The 13,087-nt window shown below is 32.1% G+C and overlaps 1 protein-coding gene and 1 long non-coding RNA gene across 5 annotated transcripts in view; one reads left to right on the top strand and one right to left on the bottom strand.

The window, feature by feature from the left end:
• Window positions 1-13,087, bottom strand: part of CSMD3 (CUB and Sushi multiple domains 3) — a 619,378-nt gene that overhangs the window by 216,809 nt on the left and 389,482 nt on the right. For all 4 annotated transcript variants that reach the window (XM_051812144.1, XM_051812141.1, XM_051812142.1 and 1 more), the window contains 3 exons: window positions 12,618-12,833; window positions 11,773-11,961; window positions 1,707-1,876 (listed from right to left, as the gene is read on the bottom strand). In XM_051812144.1, coding sequence (XP_051668104.1) covers window positions 1,707-1,876; window positions 11,773-11,961; window positions 12,618-12,833 — 575 coding nt within the window. The remainder of the gene's footprint in view (window positions 1-1,706; window positions 1,877-11,772; window positions 11,962-12,617; window positions 12,834-13,087) is intronic.
• LOC127482125 (uncharacterized) overlaps window positions 1-13,087 on the top strand; it is a 244,313-nt gene that overhangs the window by 53,047 nt on the left and 178,179 nt on the right. The gene's annotated exons all lie outside the window — the stretch shown is intronic.

The following is a 13,087-nucleotide window of genomic DNA, read 5'->3' as shown; positions in this document are numbered from 1 at the left end:
TTTAATTACACAATACTAGTTTAACTTAAAAAATGCACCTGCAAAACACAGCTAATACTTTTACCACTGACATTTATAGCTGAATAGTGGCCTTCCTCTATCTATAAGTAATATGTATTACTCTTAATTTCACATTAATTGAGTAGCAGTATTAAAGGAGAATTTTCTTTTAAAAACCTCTGAATTAACGTTTTCTAGTTTAACTTTAACATCTGCAGTGCACATGGTACTAATGGCACTTGAAAAATCATAAGTCATAGATCTTTCAAAATTGTATGTGCATTAAATGATTAAGAAAGAAAAAGAAGAAAAAAGTTGAATTGCTTTACATTCATATTAACTTATATTTATCTAACTGTATATAACTGTAGCTAACATCCTTACAGTTCTATGACTTTTAAACCAATATAATAGAGTTGAATGGCTTCAACCTAAAAAGTCTTGAGAAAAATGCAGCCCTATACTTTTATTGGATGGGTATAAAACATGTGGACAGAAATATGATAGTGATTTGAATGGAAAATGATTCAAGTTCAAATGTAAGAAAGATCTGACTTCAAATCCGATGCTAATTTTGGTTAATCTAAGATCTTACCAGTACGTCACTAATTCTTCTGCTTTATTAGGAAATTCCAAAATTTTTGAAATTACATACTTGCATACACCATCTGAATATTTTAAGAATAAACTGAACAACTTTTTTGGTTGGTTGGTTACTTGGTTGGTTGTTTTGGGTTTTTTTCCCATGCTATATAAATAAATATTAATAAATAATTTTATAGTATTAATATAACTATATATTAATAAATATTAAGTAACTTTTGAATTAATTCTTTCTATATTGATTAATGTAACAATTAAAAGGTATCTACTTGCTTCTGAAGTAAGCAGTGAGTTCAAAATAAAATAAACATACCTGTGCATTCTGGGTACCTAGTAGCCTTAGGTTTATTTTTCTTTGCTTGTGTTTTAAGAAGAACGTAATACGTCTTTTTTTTTAACCATTTGATTTATATTTGAACAATCAGACAATTATTTAATTGCTTTATGGATATCTTATTGCATTGGTGTGCTATTGCAGATGGTATGTGCTAAAAAGGCACTTACCCTGATCAACATCATCTTTAAATGTGTAGTTGGTTAAGCAATATATGCATCTGGAAATATACTTTTTGGAGTGCAGCAATAAAATCTATGAACAAATCTACTTAAAAACCTACTGACTTTATAAGGTGAAATCACTCTATAAAACTCTGGTAGGCTCTAGTACCATGTTTTTCCCTCTATTGTTTCTTTTTTTAGTGTGAAAATTCTATTCACATGTAATTGCTGTGCTTAAAAGTACTGGGTGTTATATTTATTATGTTTAAATCACAGCTGAAGTTATGAAGATACTGAACAAGTAAACAAATCAAAACATGTTATTGATTAATATTAAACACTAAAAATAGAATACAAATACACATTAAGGCAACATTAGGTTTATGATTTACATCTCTTTAATTATCTGTGGTCAGAAAATGATTTTTTAAGAAACAGATTATTGAGCCACCTCAGGTTGTCTAATTCTTAACTTTTTAAAAATAGAACCTGTTGAGAAACATATTTTCTAAGAGATGCTTAATATCAACTTACCTGATACTGTACTATCACAGATAAATTTCAGTGATATGAGGAACTACAAGATAAGTTACATGATTACATACCTTAAGAACATCTCCTTGGGCTAAGTGAAATGTTCTGGCAGAAATATTGATTCCTTTCCCTGCTTGTACCTGAATGCTATAAATACATTCATGGTTGTTTTCATAGTTAAGAGGATAATTGGGAGACAATAAGATTCCTTCATTATTTGTTGTGGACGCTCCACATTCAGCTGCAATTAAAAGAAAATGTTAAGGCATATTTTAATAAAACACATAAATATTGTTAGTAATGTTGATAATGGTAATGTTAATGTGACCTGATTCAAAATTAATAACATTTATTAATATCTAAAATCTAGTTCTGAGTATATGACCATGATAGTGATTGGAGGCTGCAAGAATATTTCTATTTCTACACTTTAATAAATGAATGTTAAAAAACATGAAGAGTTAAAACCATAACAGTGCACATTTCATAATTATAATGTTTTAAAGGATCTTTCTTGATTTTTATTATGGAAGAAATATATTTAAGTTCTCCAACACAGAAATTCATAAAGACTTGCAAATTAAAATAAAATAAAAAAATTCTAGAAATTTATATGCATATTTATTTATATATGCATGCACGTGCATAAATATACATACATGCAGATACATATTTTTTCACATAGATTAATGAAAAAAGATTTTTTTTTCTCTAATAGTAATTTATTAAAATAACTAACATAGTCAGTGGTACAGTTGAAAAATAGCTATGTTATTTCTACCAGAAAAATATAGAAAAAAAATAATTACAAGAATAAAGAAGTAGAAAAACATAACTTTAGGGGAAAAAACCCCAAACAAATCAAATAGATTTAAGATTTAAAAATAAAAATAAAAAAGTATTCCCAAGTAATACTGATATTATTCCAAAAAGTAAACCTTATAATTCAAGATCTTGGCAATTAAGTAGTAGGCATTTTGTATCAGATATTTTAATAAACACTGAGAAACTATTACAATTCTTTCCTTCACTTTTTATTTAGTCTTGATATGTGGCAGTAGATGACCCATGATTCGGAACCGTATAAGAGAGTAGACAGCACTATGGTTTTGTAAACACTGATCTTGGTGCTTTTCTTCAAGTGTTTATTAGGTCATACTCTTTTATAGAGTTTTCCAAAGGCACTATATGCCTTTGCTAACCTGTTGTCTATCTCCCCATCAATCTTACCATCTGAGGAGATGAGGCTACCTAGGTAGGTAAACTGCTGGACTGATTTAAGCTCTGACTGGCCAATGGTGATATGGGGATGATGGAAGGCTTCCTGAGGTGCAGGTTGGTAGAGGACTTCCGTCTTCTTTAAGCTGACTTCCAGCCCAAAGAGCTCAGCAGCGTCTGCAAAGCAGGATGTTAAACACTGCAGAGCTGCTTCTGTGTGGGCAACAAGGGCAGCGTCAGCAGCATAAAGCATAAAAGAGTATGGTGAAATAAACACTTGAAGAAAAGCACCAAGATCAGTGTTTACAGAGCCATAGTGCTGTCTACTCTCTTATATGGTTCCAAATCATGGGTCGTCTACCACCACCACCTGTGTCTCCTAGAACGCTTCCATCAACGCTGCCTCCGTACAATCCTAAACATCCACTGGTCAGATTATGTGACCAATACATCTGTTCTAGAACAGGCAGCAGTCACAAGTATTGAGGCCATGTTGCTGAGAATTCAGCTGCGCTGGGCAGGGCATGTCTCAAGGATGAAGGACCACTGCCTCCCTGAGATCTTGCTTTATGGTGAACTTGCCTCCGGATGCTGCAGGAGAGGAGCCCCGAAGAAAAGATACAAGGACTCCCTGAATCAACATCTCAGCCTTGGCCACATTGATCATCATAACTGGTCTACTCTGGCCTCAAATCGGGAGGTCTGGAGACACACCATCTATAACGCTGCCGTTTCCTTTGAGAACGCACACAGGATCACTCTTGAGGAGAAAAGACAACGCAGAAAGAATTGTATCCTGCTGAATACACCACCTAAGGAGTCTTTCTGCTGTGCCTTTTGCAATCGGATATGTCTATCTTGTATTGGCCTCATAAGTCACCAGTGTGCCTGTAACAAACATGGATAGAGCCTTCCTAAATCTTCATTCGCGAAGCCCCGCCATGATGATGAAATGTGGCAAGATAGTGCAAGGACAGGAGAATTTCCTCTCTTTTTAACAGACTGAAATTAATTTTAAATTTAACTGTAACACTAAATTTTTGGGGTTTATGTTTGTTTTCAATATTCTTGCCATTTATTTTACCCAATCTTATGAGAATGCACTTCAGCTATTTTAACCCAGGAATTTCATTAGTTTATAATTACACAAAATAAGACACTTTGTTGTGCAAAACTGTGTGGTACTTTTAATGATTTGAAAAAAATGCTTAAACAAATGATGGTGTGTATTCTAAAACCTTTTATTTTTTATTACTATTATTATAACTCCCATCCCAGACTTGTTTTAGCAACATTCAAGATATTGAAATATATATCTTTTTACATGAATTTTGTACCACAAATGACAAAAAAAAAAACCCAACAAACTTGATTAACTATACTTTCTGTATTGCTAAAGCAAATGTTGTGCAGAAAGCCAAACCAGGTACAGATCAAAGCAGAACAAATGTTTGATGACTATGTTCAATTCAGCAATACAGAACAAGTACACAAATAATTCATTACTTTCTCTTAGAATAGTTGGATACACATACTCTAGGCAGAAGTGGAACACCTCCTAGTCCACATGATCACATCTATCCTTTTATTTCATTCTCAAATAAATGGGTATTTGCTTACTCTGAAGATGCACAGGTCATTTTGAATTATAACATGAAGGAGTAAGATGATTGTAATTTCAAGTTTGTGAGATATCTTTTCCAATTACAAAGAGATATAAGAGCCAAAATGCATAAGGTAATTATGGTATTAAGTTGATCCAACAACCCTAGGTTATATCAGAACTATAATTCAAAGCAGTTTTTTAAAATCTGATCCCAGTAGAGAGCTAACTGTTAGGAGATTTTTAACTAATATTTCAGAATCATGCTAGATTTTCTGTTACAAACAAGGAATATTTTCATGTCATAATATTTATCAATCTGATTTGAATTTTCTAAATTTAGAGAGAGAGTATTGTGTTTCGAGTTGTGGATACCCTGTCCCTGGAAGTGTTCAAAGTCAGGCTGGATGAGGCTTTGAGCAACCTGATCTAGTGAAAAATATTCCTACCCATGACAAAGGGATGAACTACATGATATTCAAAGGTCCCTTCCAACCCAAACTATTCTGTGACTCTTTGTATGATTGCAACCCTTGTGTTAGCAGACAAGAAAGCTAGTTTAGCAACAGCAGTCTTAAAAACCACAGTGTAATAGAATTTCTCCCATAACATTCAGTTCTATCACCACAGTTCCATGGAAGCACACAGTGCAGCCTACAACAGTGGCTCCTTCGTACACTTCTCAGAGGAATTCTGACAAAATCAACAGTTAGTTCCCAGCTTTTCTTCTTGCTTCCTGCCAGAGCGAATTATGACTTAAAAAACCACAACAAAACAACTAACTACAAAGAATCAAACACACACACACATACAAAAAAAACCCCAGGAGTATATTTCTGAATAAGTGCTGAATCAAACTGGTAAGGTACTCAATTAGTATTATAAGACCTCCCAAACTATACCATTGATAGTTCTATCTGCCAATCTCCACTTCTATCTATAAACATGAACAGGCTGTCTAAAATTACATGGAACTTCATGTAACCTACAGTTTCCTTCTATTCTTTGATGTTAATACCAGAGCACAAATAGAAAGAGACCATAACTTTTCTATGTGCAATTATGTGCTGAGTAAAAAAGTGTTAGGAAAAAATAATGTTAACCAATTTCTTAAGTTTAAAATAAATTCAAATATTAAACATACGTGATTTAAAGTGTTTGGAAAAATAATTTTAGCAGGCATTACAGATAAAAAGAGAGGCAAACCAGTAAAAAATTAAGGGAAAATGTGTAAAGAAGGAAACACAGAAGGGAGAAAAGAAGTAACAAAACCTTATTTCAGAGTAAGGGAAAATTTACAGAGGAGCAGAGAGTCTGTAACCAGCTATTACCAGAAATTACAAATATATTATTACTGCCTTAATATTTCATTTTAGTAGCATTCCCTGTTCAACAGAGATGAAATTTATGTTGTTTTAACTACAATATTTTGGGTTTTTTAAAAAATCCACTTGCTTCAGCTGAAACTTAGAACCTATGCTACACACTCGTCTTATAGAAAAAAAAAAGAAATATGGAAAAATATTTCACATCCAGCTATGTTTTCCCAAAGACTTTTAATCAGCCTTACATAAAGTACAAGGATGTAACAGTAAGATTGAATTAAACCACTGTTTCTGAACTTTGGCAGAAATATAGAATCATTTTAGTATTAGAAGGGAAAATAAAAACTCAAAGAAAAATAATGAAAGGTAAAAACTTATGTGGTGAGATATTTATAATAAATACACTTCTAGCTATGAATGTGTGTTTACTGCATATTTCCATAATAACACAGATGAGTAATAAACTCTTGTTTATTAGTGTATTTAAATTCTGTAATCATGTAAAATGTCACTGTTAGTGTAACCAAGGAAAGAAATGCATTTGATTGGGTAACTTAACCATTTGGACACAATGCTTCAATGAATTGAATGGCTTTTTAAAAAAAAAAAATATTAGGAGAATATTGCAATTCTCTACATAAATAATTATCAATAAAAAAAAAGATGATGTGCTGCTACAGATTGAAATTCAGTCAGAGCGAAATTTTCTTCAATACAATTCCTTGGAATCAAAAGATAAGAGCTTCATCTAGCAACTCTGTGTTTTGAAAAGATGCTATCTCTTGGTTAGGAGACTTTGTATTGCAACAGCTTGACTGGACAAGTAAGTGGAAGCATTCTGAAAAGGATTTTATCTTTAAGAAACTTTGTATTAGACTGTAAATCAACAGTTACTTCAGACACTCTATCTAAATTCAGTGCTCAACAAACTGTATCTTATAAAGCTGTTAGCCTTTAGAATTTCTACCTTTTCAAGTGACGCCCGGCACAAACTGGAAAATAGACTCTTGTCAAAACAAGACAGCAACACAGAGGATAACATGGAAATCCTGAAAGGCTTAGGTTGTTACTGAAGATTTCTTTTTGTGAATAGCATGAGTTATAAGGTCATCACAAGTTTTCCAGATGGTTTTTGTATTAACAGCGTTAGGTACAAGGAACCATATGCTGATGAAGAAAATGAAAAGAAGATTGTCTTCTTCAATCAGTGGGAATGGTGGGATTACTTTTATTTCATATTGTTCAAAAATACAACACTTCCTTTCATAGAGACAAAAATTAATAACAGCGATTTCTTATTATGTAGCTGCAGCATATGTACTACATTAGAGTTCATCTGAACATCAAAAGATTCATGTGGCTGTTTGTGTATTAAACTTACTTTCAATATGCTTTGCAAATACTTCTTTAGCTGCTTTATGACTACATTATTTATGTTTTAATGAAAGACAGTATTTCCAGATCTGTGAAGATCCAGTACTTAAAACCTACACATATTTTTACAGCAAGATGATGGTTCTACATCAATGGCAAAATGGCCAGTGGCCAAATACAAAATAAACCTTTCTTATAAAGAATTGCATACATTAATAATATTATTTTTCATAGGTAATAGTTCCAACTGACAAGAAATGGGGAGGAGTCCCAAATAATTTAAACAATATGCTCCTGCATTGCATTTGACCAAAGGATGATAAAGAAATAGCATGACAAACAAGCTCCTGTGTTAGTATTAACAAGGTAAATTGTATTAACAAAACCATATTCTATATTAGGACAATTTAAAGTACCAATGTGCATGATTTTTCTTTAAAATAACCTAAAATTCTTATAAAAAAAAGACCAACACAAAAAAAAATTATCCCAAACCACAGAAAAAATGGAGAAAAAAATCCTCCACAAAATAACTCAAGACCTGTTGGAACATAGTGAAAATTTTAGTTCAAACTGGATGTAAAATATTAAAATAAATGATAAATATTAAGAAAGTGCTTATCACAATATAATGCTATTATACTAACATATGGTTAGCCCTCAATTACTGTATTTTGCTTTTTTCAGGATATCCTATCCCTGAAGAAAATAACAGATATACAACATATTAGGATATGATAGGAGAAATATTTAAAGGAATAATTTTACTTCTTACAAACAGAATAAAGATTAGGATTCGTTTGTTCTGAGATTAATCCATTACATTTATAAGTGGATATCACAGCCCTTAAACTCAGACTTCATGCTAAGACACTCCTCATATTAAAAGAAATCTCAAAACTAGCAAAAGGACATTTTTCCAAACAAAATATATTAAAAGCAACCTTTGCCTAACATTTTTTGTATGCACAGAAATGGATAGAGCTATGTAGCAAGACTCTAATGGCATATGGAATAAGATGTGTAGAGGGTAGCTAATAGCTGTCCTGCTAATTAAGGAGCTTACTACAGATGTATCTCATGTAGAACTTTCACTTCATTGGTTGCATAACTGTGCTTTAGTCAACACTGAATTTATTTTTTCTCTCATACAATAGAACCTTTAAAATATTTTTTTTCCTCCACAGATATTCCCTGAAAAGTACCCTAACTTGAGCTTGGCAAAGAAATTGCATCAGTGAACAGCTTGGCAAAAATCTTTACCAGCAAAATATTATCTGAAAACTATCCAACATTATAGAAATTAATTAATTTGCCTGTAGATTTTCTATGTTTGTTTGTCTGGTTTTTATATTTGCAAGGGTCATAGTTCCTTGGAAATCTGTAAGTTCAGAACACCAGAGACTGTTTAGGACCTACTGAGAAAAATGGACAGAAAATGTGATAAGGAGAAATATAAGTGTAAGTAACATATGAGCAAAAGAAAAAAAAAAAAGCCTTAAAGTCAATGTCTTCCAGTTACGGTTTATTAGACTGGAAAGAAATTGTACAGCTCAAAGACGGACAAAGGAAAAGGCCTGATACAGTTGGGCAGCTATGAAGACAGAAGAAATCTTGTCATAGTAGAGACCACTTTCTACATTTCACTAGAAAGAGAAGTAATTCCAAGAAAACAGTGTGTGTGCTGAGTGTGAACACTGCCTTTGGTTATCATTTGAATATAGCATGAAAATAAACCAAGAAACAAAGGAGTGACAGTATTCAAACAGATCTTTAATCATATCCATTCCATTACTGATTATAAGAAAAGTTTAATTTTATCTATTTCATTATTTTTCCCTTGAAAGCAACAACAATTTCTCTTGTTTTTTCTTGTCTGTAACAAAGTAATGGGAAAATTCAAACTAGTTTCTTGTAATCTAACTATGGCATAGAAAATTAAAAAGATAACTAGGCAAAGACACCTGAACTCTGCCATTTCAGAGGCACTACAACTCTACAAAAACAATTCCATATTCACAAACTTAAGATGAGACCTCTGCTCTATGTTACAAGTTGGAGCATAACCACTACCATAGTGATGAAAATCTTGATTCCTTAGGACTACAGATTTTGCTTCTATAAAAAGCCAAAAGTAAACAAGCATTCATACTTACTAGAAGTATTTTTTAAAGAATCTATTATTTAGAGTCAAAAAGAGAATTTTTTTCACTGTCCATGGAGAAGTTCAAAGCAAGCAATTTAAAGATTATGGACTCTTTTCTTTAATCATTAGATACATCCATTTATTAACAGTTTGTACTGTTGGTTGTGTTGGAGTTAATTCATCATGACTCATACAGTGGATGTTTTAGATTTATGACTCAAAACATTATGGATACTATGCCAGTGTTTTCAGCTATCACCAAAAAGTGCTTGCTTATGAGTAACTACAGACATTTACTCCAGAATGTGCTGAATCATCATATGGTGGACAGAAATATGAAAGATCTTTATGCTTTTTTGGAAAAAAAACTTGATATAAAAATCATTTCAGTACAACATCAAGCCTGATGGAATAGAGATAATGCCATCATTTAAGCAAGTCAGCTTTAAAAATTCAATAAAAAAAAAATTTGTCTGCTATTTGAACATTACTTTTTCATTTATTGAATCTTAATTCCAAAATTTCATTTCTTAAGTCAAAATATTTTGAAAAAAACTTCATAAAATGAATAATTATAACATTAATTAATAAATAAAAATATTTATCCAGATTCTCAATAAGAAAAGGAAAGACAGTTTCTAATTCACTGGCAAAATATTTGGTTTAGAATTGATTATGACAAGACAGCACATTGGCCCTTGTATCCAGAAAGGGATGCCTGGCCTTCCACTAAACTTCTCTTTTATCTGTCTTTCTTGCATTTTATTCTTGTCTTGACAAGCTGAACACAAATACTATGAGCAGTGGTTGGTTCCCAGTTAATGTTGTGTGCATGTGAAAGCGTAGATGACATCAGAAGTATTCAAGCTCTAATTTTGACAGAAAATGCCAAGCTTGAGCAACAATAACAATACATAAACTTTAAATCCAATATAAGTGGTCAACAGGAATTTCTAATCTCTACTTATTTGGATTCCATTATTATCATTATTACAGTATATAAATTAAGCACAAAATTGACAAAGGTTTGACACTTATGGGGGGAAAATTGTTGATTAAGTCATTCTAGTCGAGACTATCTTTCAAAGGTAAGGAGAAAGCACGTCAACTAGAAAATAATTTATTCCTTATATTATAGGTTTTCTCTTCTCCCCACCCAACATGCAAACATAAACACTATTTTCTATGCCATGAAACCTAAATAACATTTTTTTTTCATTTATGCTGCTGTGTAAGTTCCCCTTTACTAATAATTTACCAATTTGTTTGCAGTATACTAACACTTCCAGAAATGTATCACTGAAATTTAGCCTCTCTTCATGACTGTGTATGCATTCATTATTATTCTGTTAGTTCAAATTTATCAGCCCCAACATAAAAATAACTTTTATTCATCCATTGCTCTGACTCAGCTTCTAAACCTTCTCTTCTGTAGGTGTATACATAAATGCTAAATTCATATTTTTTCTTATACCACGGTAAGCATAGAAATAGTTTGGACACAAAAATTATGACACAGTAACTAAAAATTAATAAGAAGAAGCACAGAAACAATCCATAGATATTATACAATCAGCATCTGAAAGACACTTATGTTTTACTGTCATACAATTTAGTATGAAAAAAATAAAATATTTCAAATGCACAGTGATACAGATGTTTTCATGTGTAAAACTTTCCATACAGCACATACTCTTTAAGAAATTTCAAAAATATATACTCAAATAAATTAAAACTAATACAGATGCTTAAGTAACTATCCTACTTTTTAGAGATCTTGTTTTAACAGTTCTCAACAGAACTGAAAAGTAAATAATTCTGGAGTAATTCAGCTCAAACAATATTCTCTAGTTATTAAAAGCTAAGCTCCTAGTCAAAGCTACATAGATAGGCTACCCCTACAGTGAGTGGAGAGTGCTAGGAACCATTAGAAAGTGTTTCCTCTCAGTTATCTTAGCTATAATTTTAAAACCAGAACAACTGTTCTAAGGATATTCTGAGAATATGGTTCTTGTATAGGAAGGACATGTTGACTGTACTTCTATACATGGACTTAGTTTTATGAAATAAATCTGGTCTAAGTGTTCTAACTACATTTACATAATTTTGTAATCCAGGTATAACTTGGAAACTTGCATTGGTAAAAAAAAATCAATTATTAGACATTTGAACAGGTAAATGCTGATTTTAATTTTTACCCAGGTTTCCTAATCTATTAATCAAAATAAGAAGAGTAAGCACTGTGCCCACAATTTGAATTGCTTTCAAACATAGAGTATGAAGTTCACTGATAGTTATAATACTAAATATATTACAAAAAGGTTAAAAAAAAATTTACTAAGGAGATATGGAGGATATGAGAGTACATTAAAAAGTAAGAGGTGCATTACCATGCTTTTCCATGCTGTAAATCTGCAAGTCCATGGACAATGACTACACATACAAGCAAATGAAAGCAGCTGACCACGTACCCACACACCTTGGAAGAGGTGCACTCCATACTCGTCGTCCACCACCAAGACAAATAACCTCTGAAGCTCCTTCTAAACGATATCCAGAAGAACAGGAGAATGCCAGAATATCTCCCACTCCAAAATTAAATCCTATTCTGTTACCAAATTGTGGGATCCCAGGATCTTCACAAGGTTCAAGATTATACTCTGAAAACAAGAGAGCAAGTCAGTTTGTACAAGTGAGAACATGTGTTCTACCAGTCATATTTGTAATCTTGCAGTCTAGTAATTTCTCTGTATTTCCACCTATCAACACAGACTCCAGGTTTTAAAAGAAAATGAATGTGTGAATGTTAAATGGACAATTATATTACATAAAAAAGTAAGACAAATTAATACATTCACAATGTTTTTAAGATACATAAAACAACATTATTTATCACTCTTGTAAGAGCCACAAATATCTCAGGTATATAAAACAAACTAAAACAATGGCACAGCACAACCCTAAATAACTGACACTTTGGATCATCTGGAACTTCATTAGTTGAAATTAGACTAGTTCTGTTTCTTCCCCTCACTTGATAAAGTATCTTACAGTTAGTTTACTGCTATCTTATTTATCCTGCAGCAGAAATGTGTCCTCTGCCTCTACAGAGACAGAAAGGTTTGCTTGCTTTGAAATTATTGTACTTAGGAAACAGCTTATATAATTTATGTATTCACTAAAATCACTTCATTTTTTAACCTTTTTTTTCTTTATATAAAATGCAGAAAAAAAACCCCAACCAAACAAAAAAAAACCCAAACCAACCCAAACCACCAACTTTTTCAGGAGCCAGGTATTATAGGTATGTCCTTACCAGAGAAAGAAATATTAAATCCTTCATACGATATTGAAAAATCTGAAATAAAGCGCAACTGAGCCCTGAAATTTCCATAGAGACCAGCATTGATTGGTGAAGGAAGCTCTGAGCCAGTCAGACGTGCTAATGGCTGTGTGAAACTGCCATTCTCTGTTATTAGTAAGTAGTCATGGTGATCCTCCAGGTGAAAGGTGTAGAAGGTGAACTGCACTCCTATTAGAAAAAGTAGAATTAGATTTACATATCACCCTATTAACATCAATGTAATTCAGCTAAGGTTAAAATTCATGCATTTCATTATTGTATTGTTCAGAAAATTAGGATAATCTAAATTTTCTAAAAATTAGTATCTCTCCAGATTTTAGAGTTAAAAAATCTTTGCAGGAGGTCTTTTTGTTTTGACACCACTTTCACTTTTGCCTTTAGCTGTAAAATACGGATGTTTGATTTCTAGAATTCAGAGATGT

Source organism: Manacus candei, unplaced genomic scaffold (genome assembly GCF_025592945.1).
Source record: "Manacus candei isolate 608988 ecotype Guabito, Panama unplaced genomic scaffold, ASM2559294v1 h1tg000085l, whole genome shotgun sequence".
Classification (NCBI taxonomy): Eukaryota; Metazoa; Chordata; class Aves; order Passeriformes; family Pipridae; genus Manacus; species Manacus candei.
The sequence above is the reverse complement of the archived record's forward strand: the minus strand, read 5'-3'. Positions and strand labels throughout refer to the sequence as shown.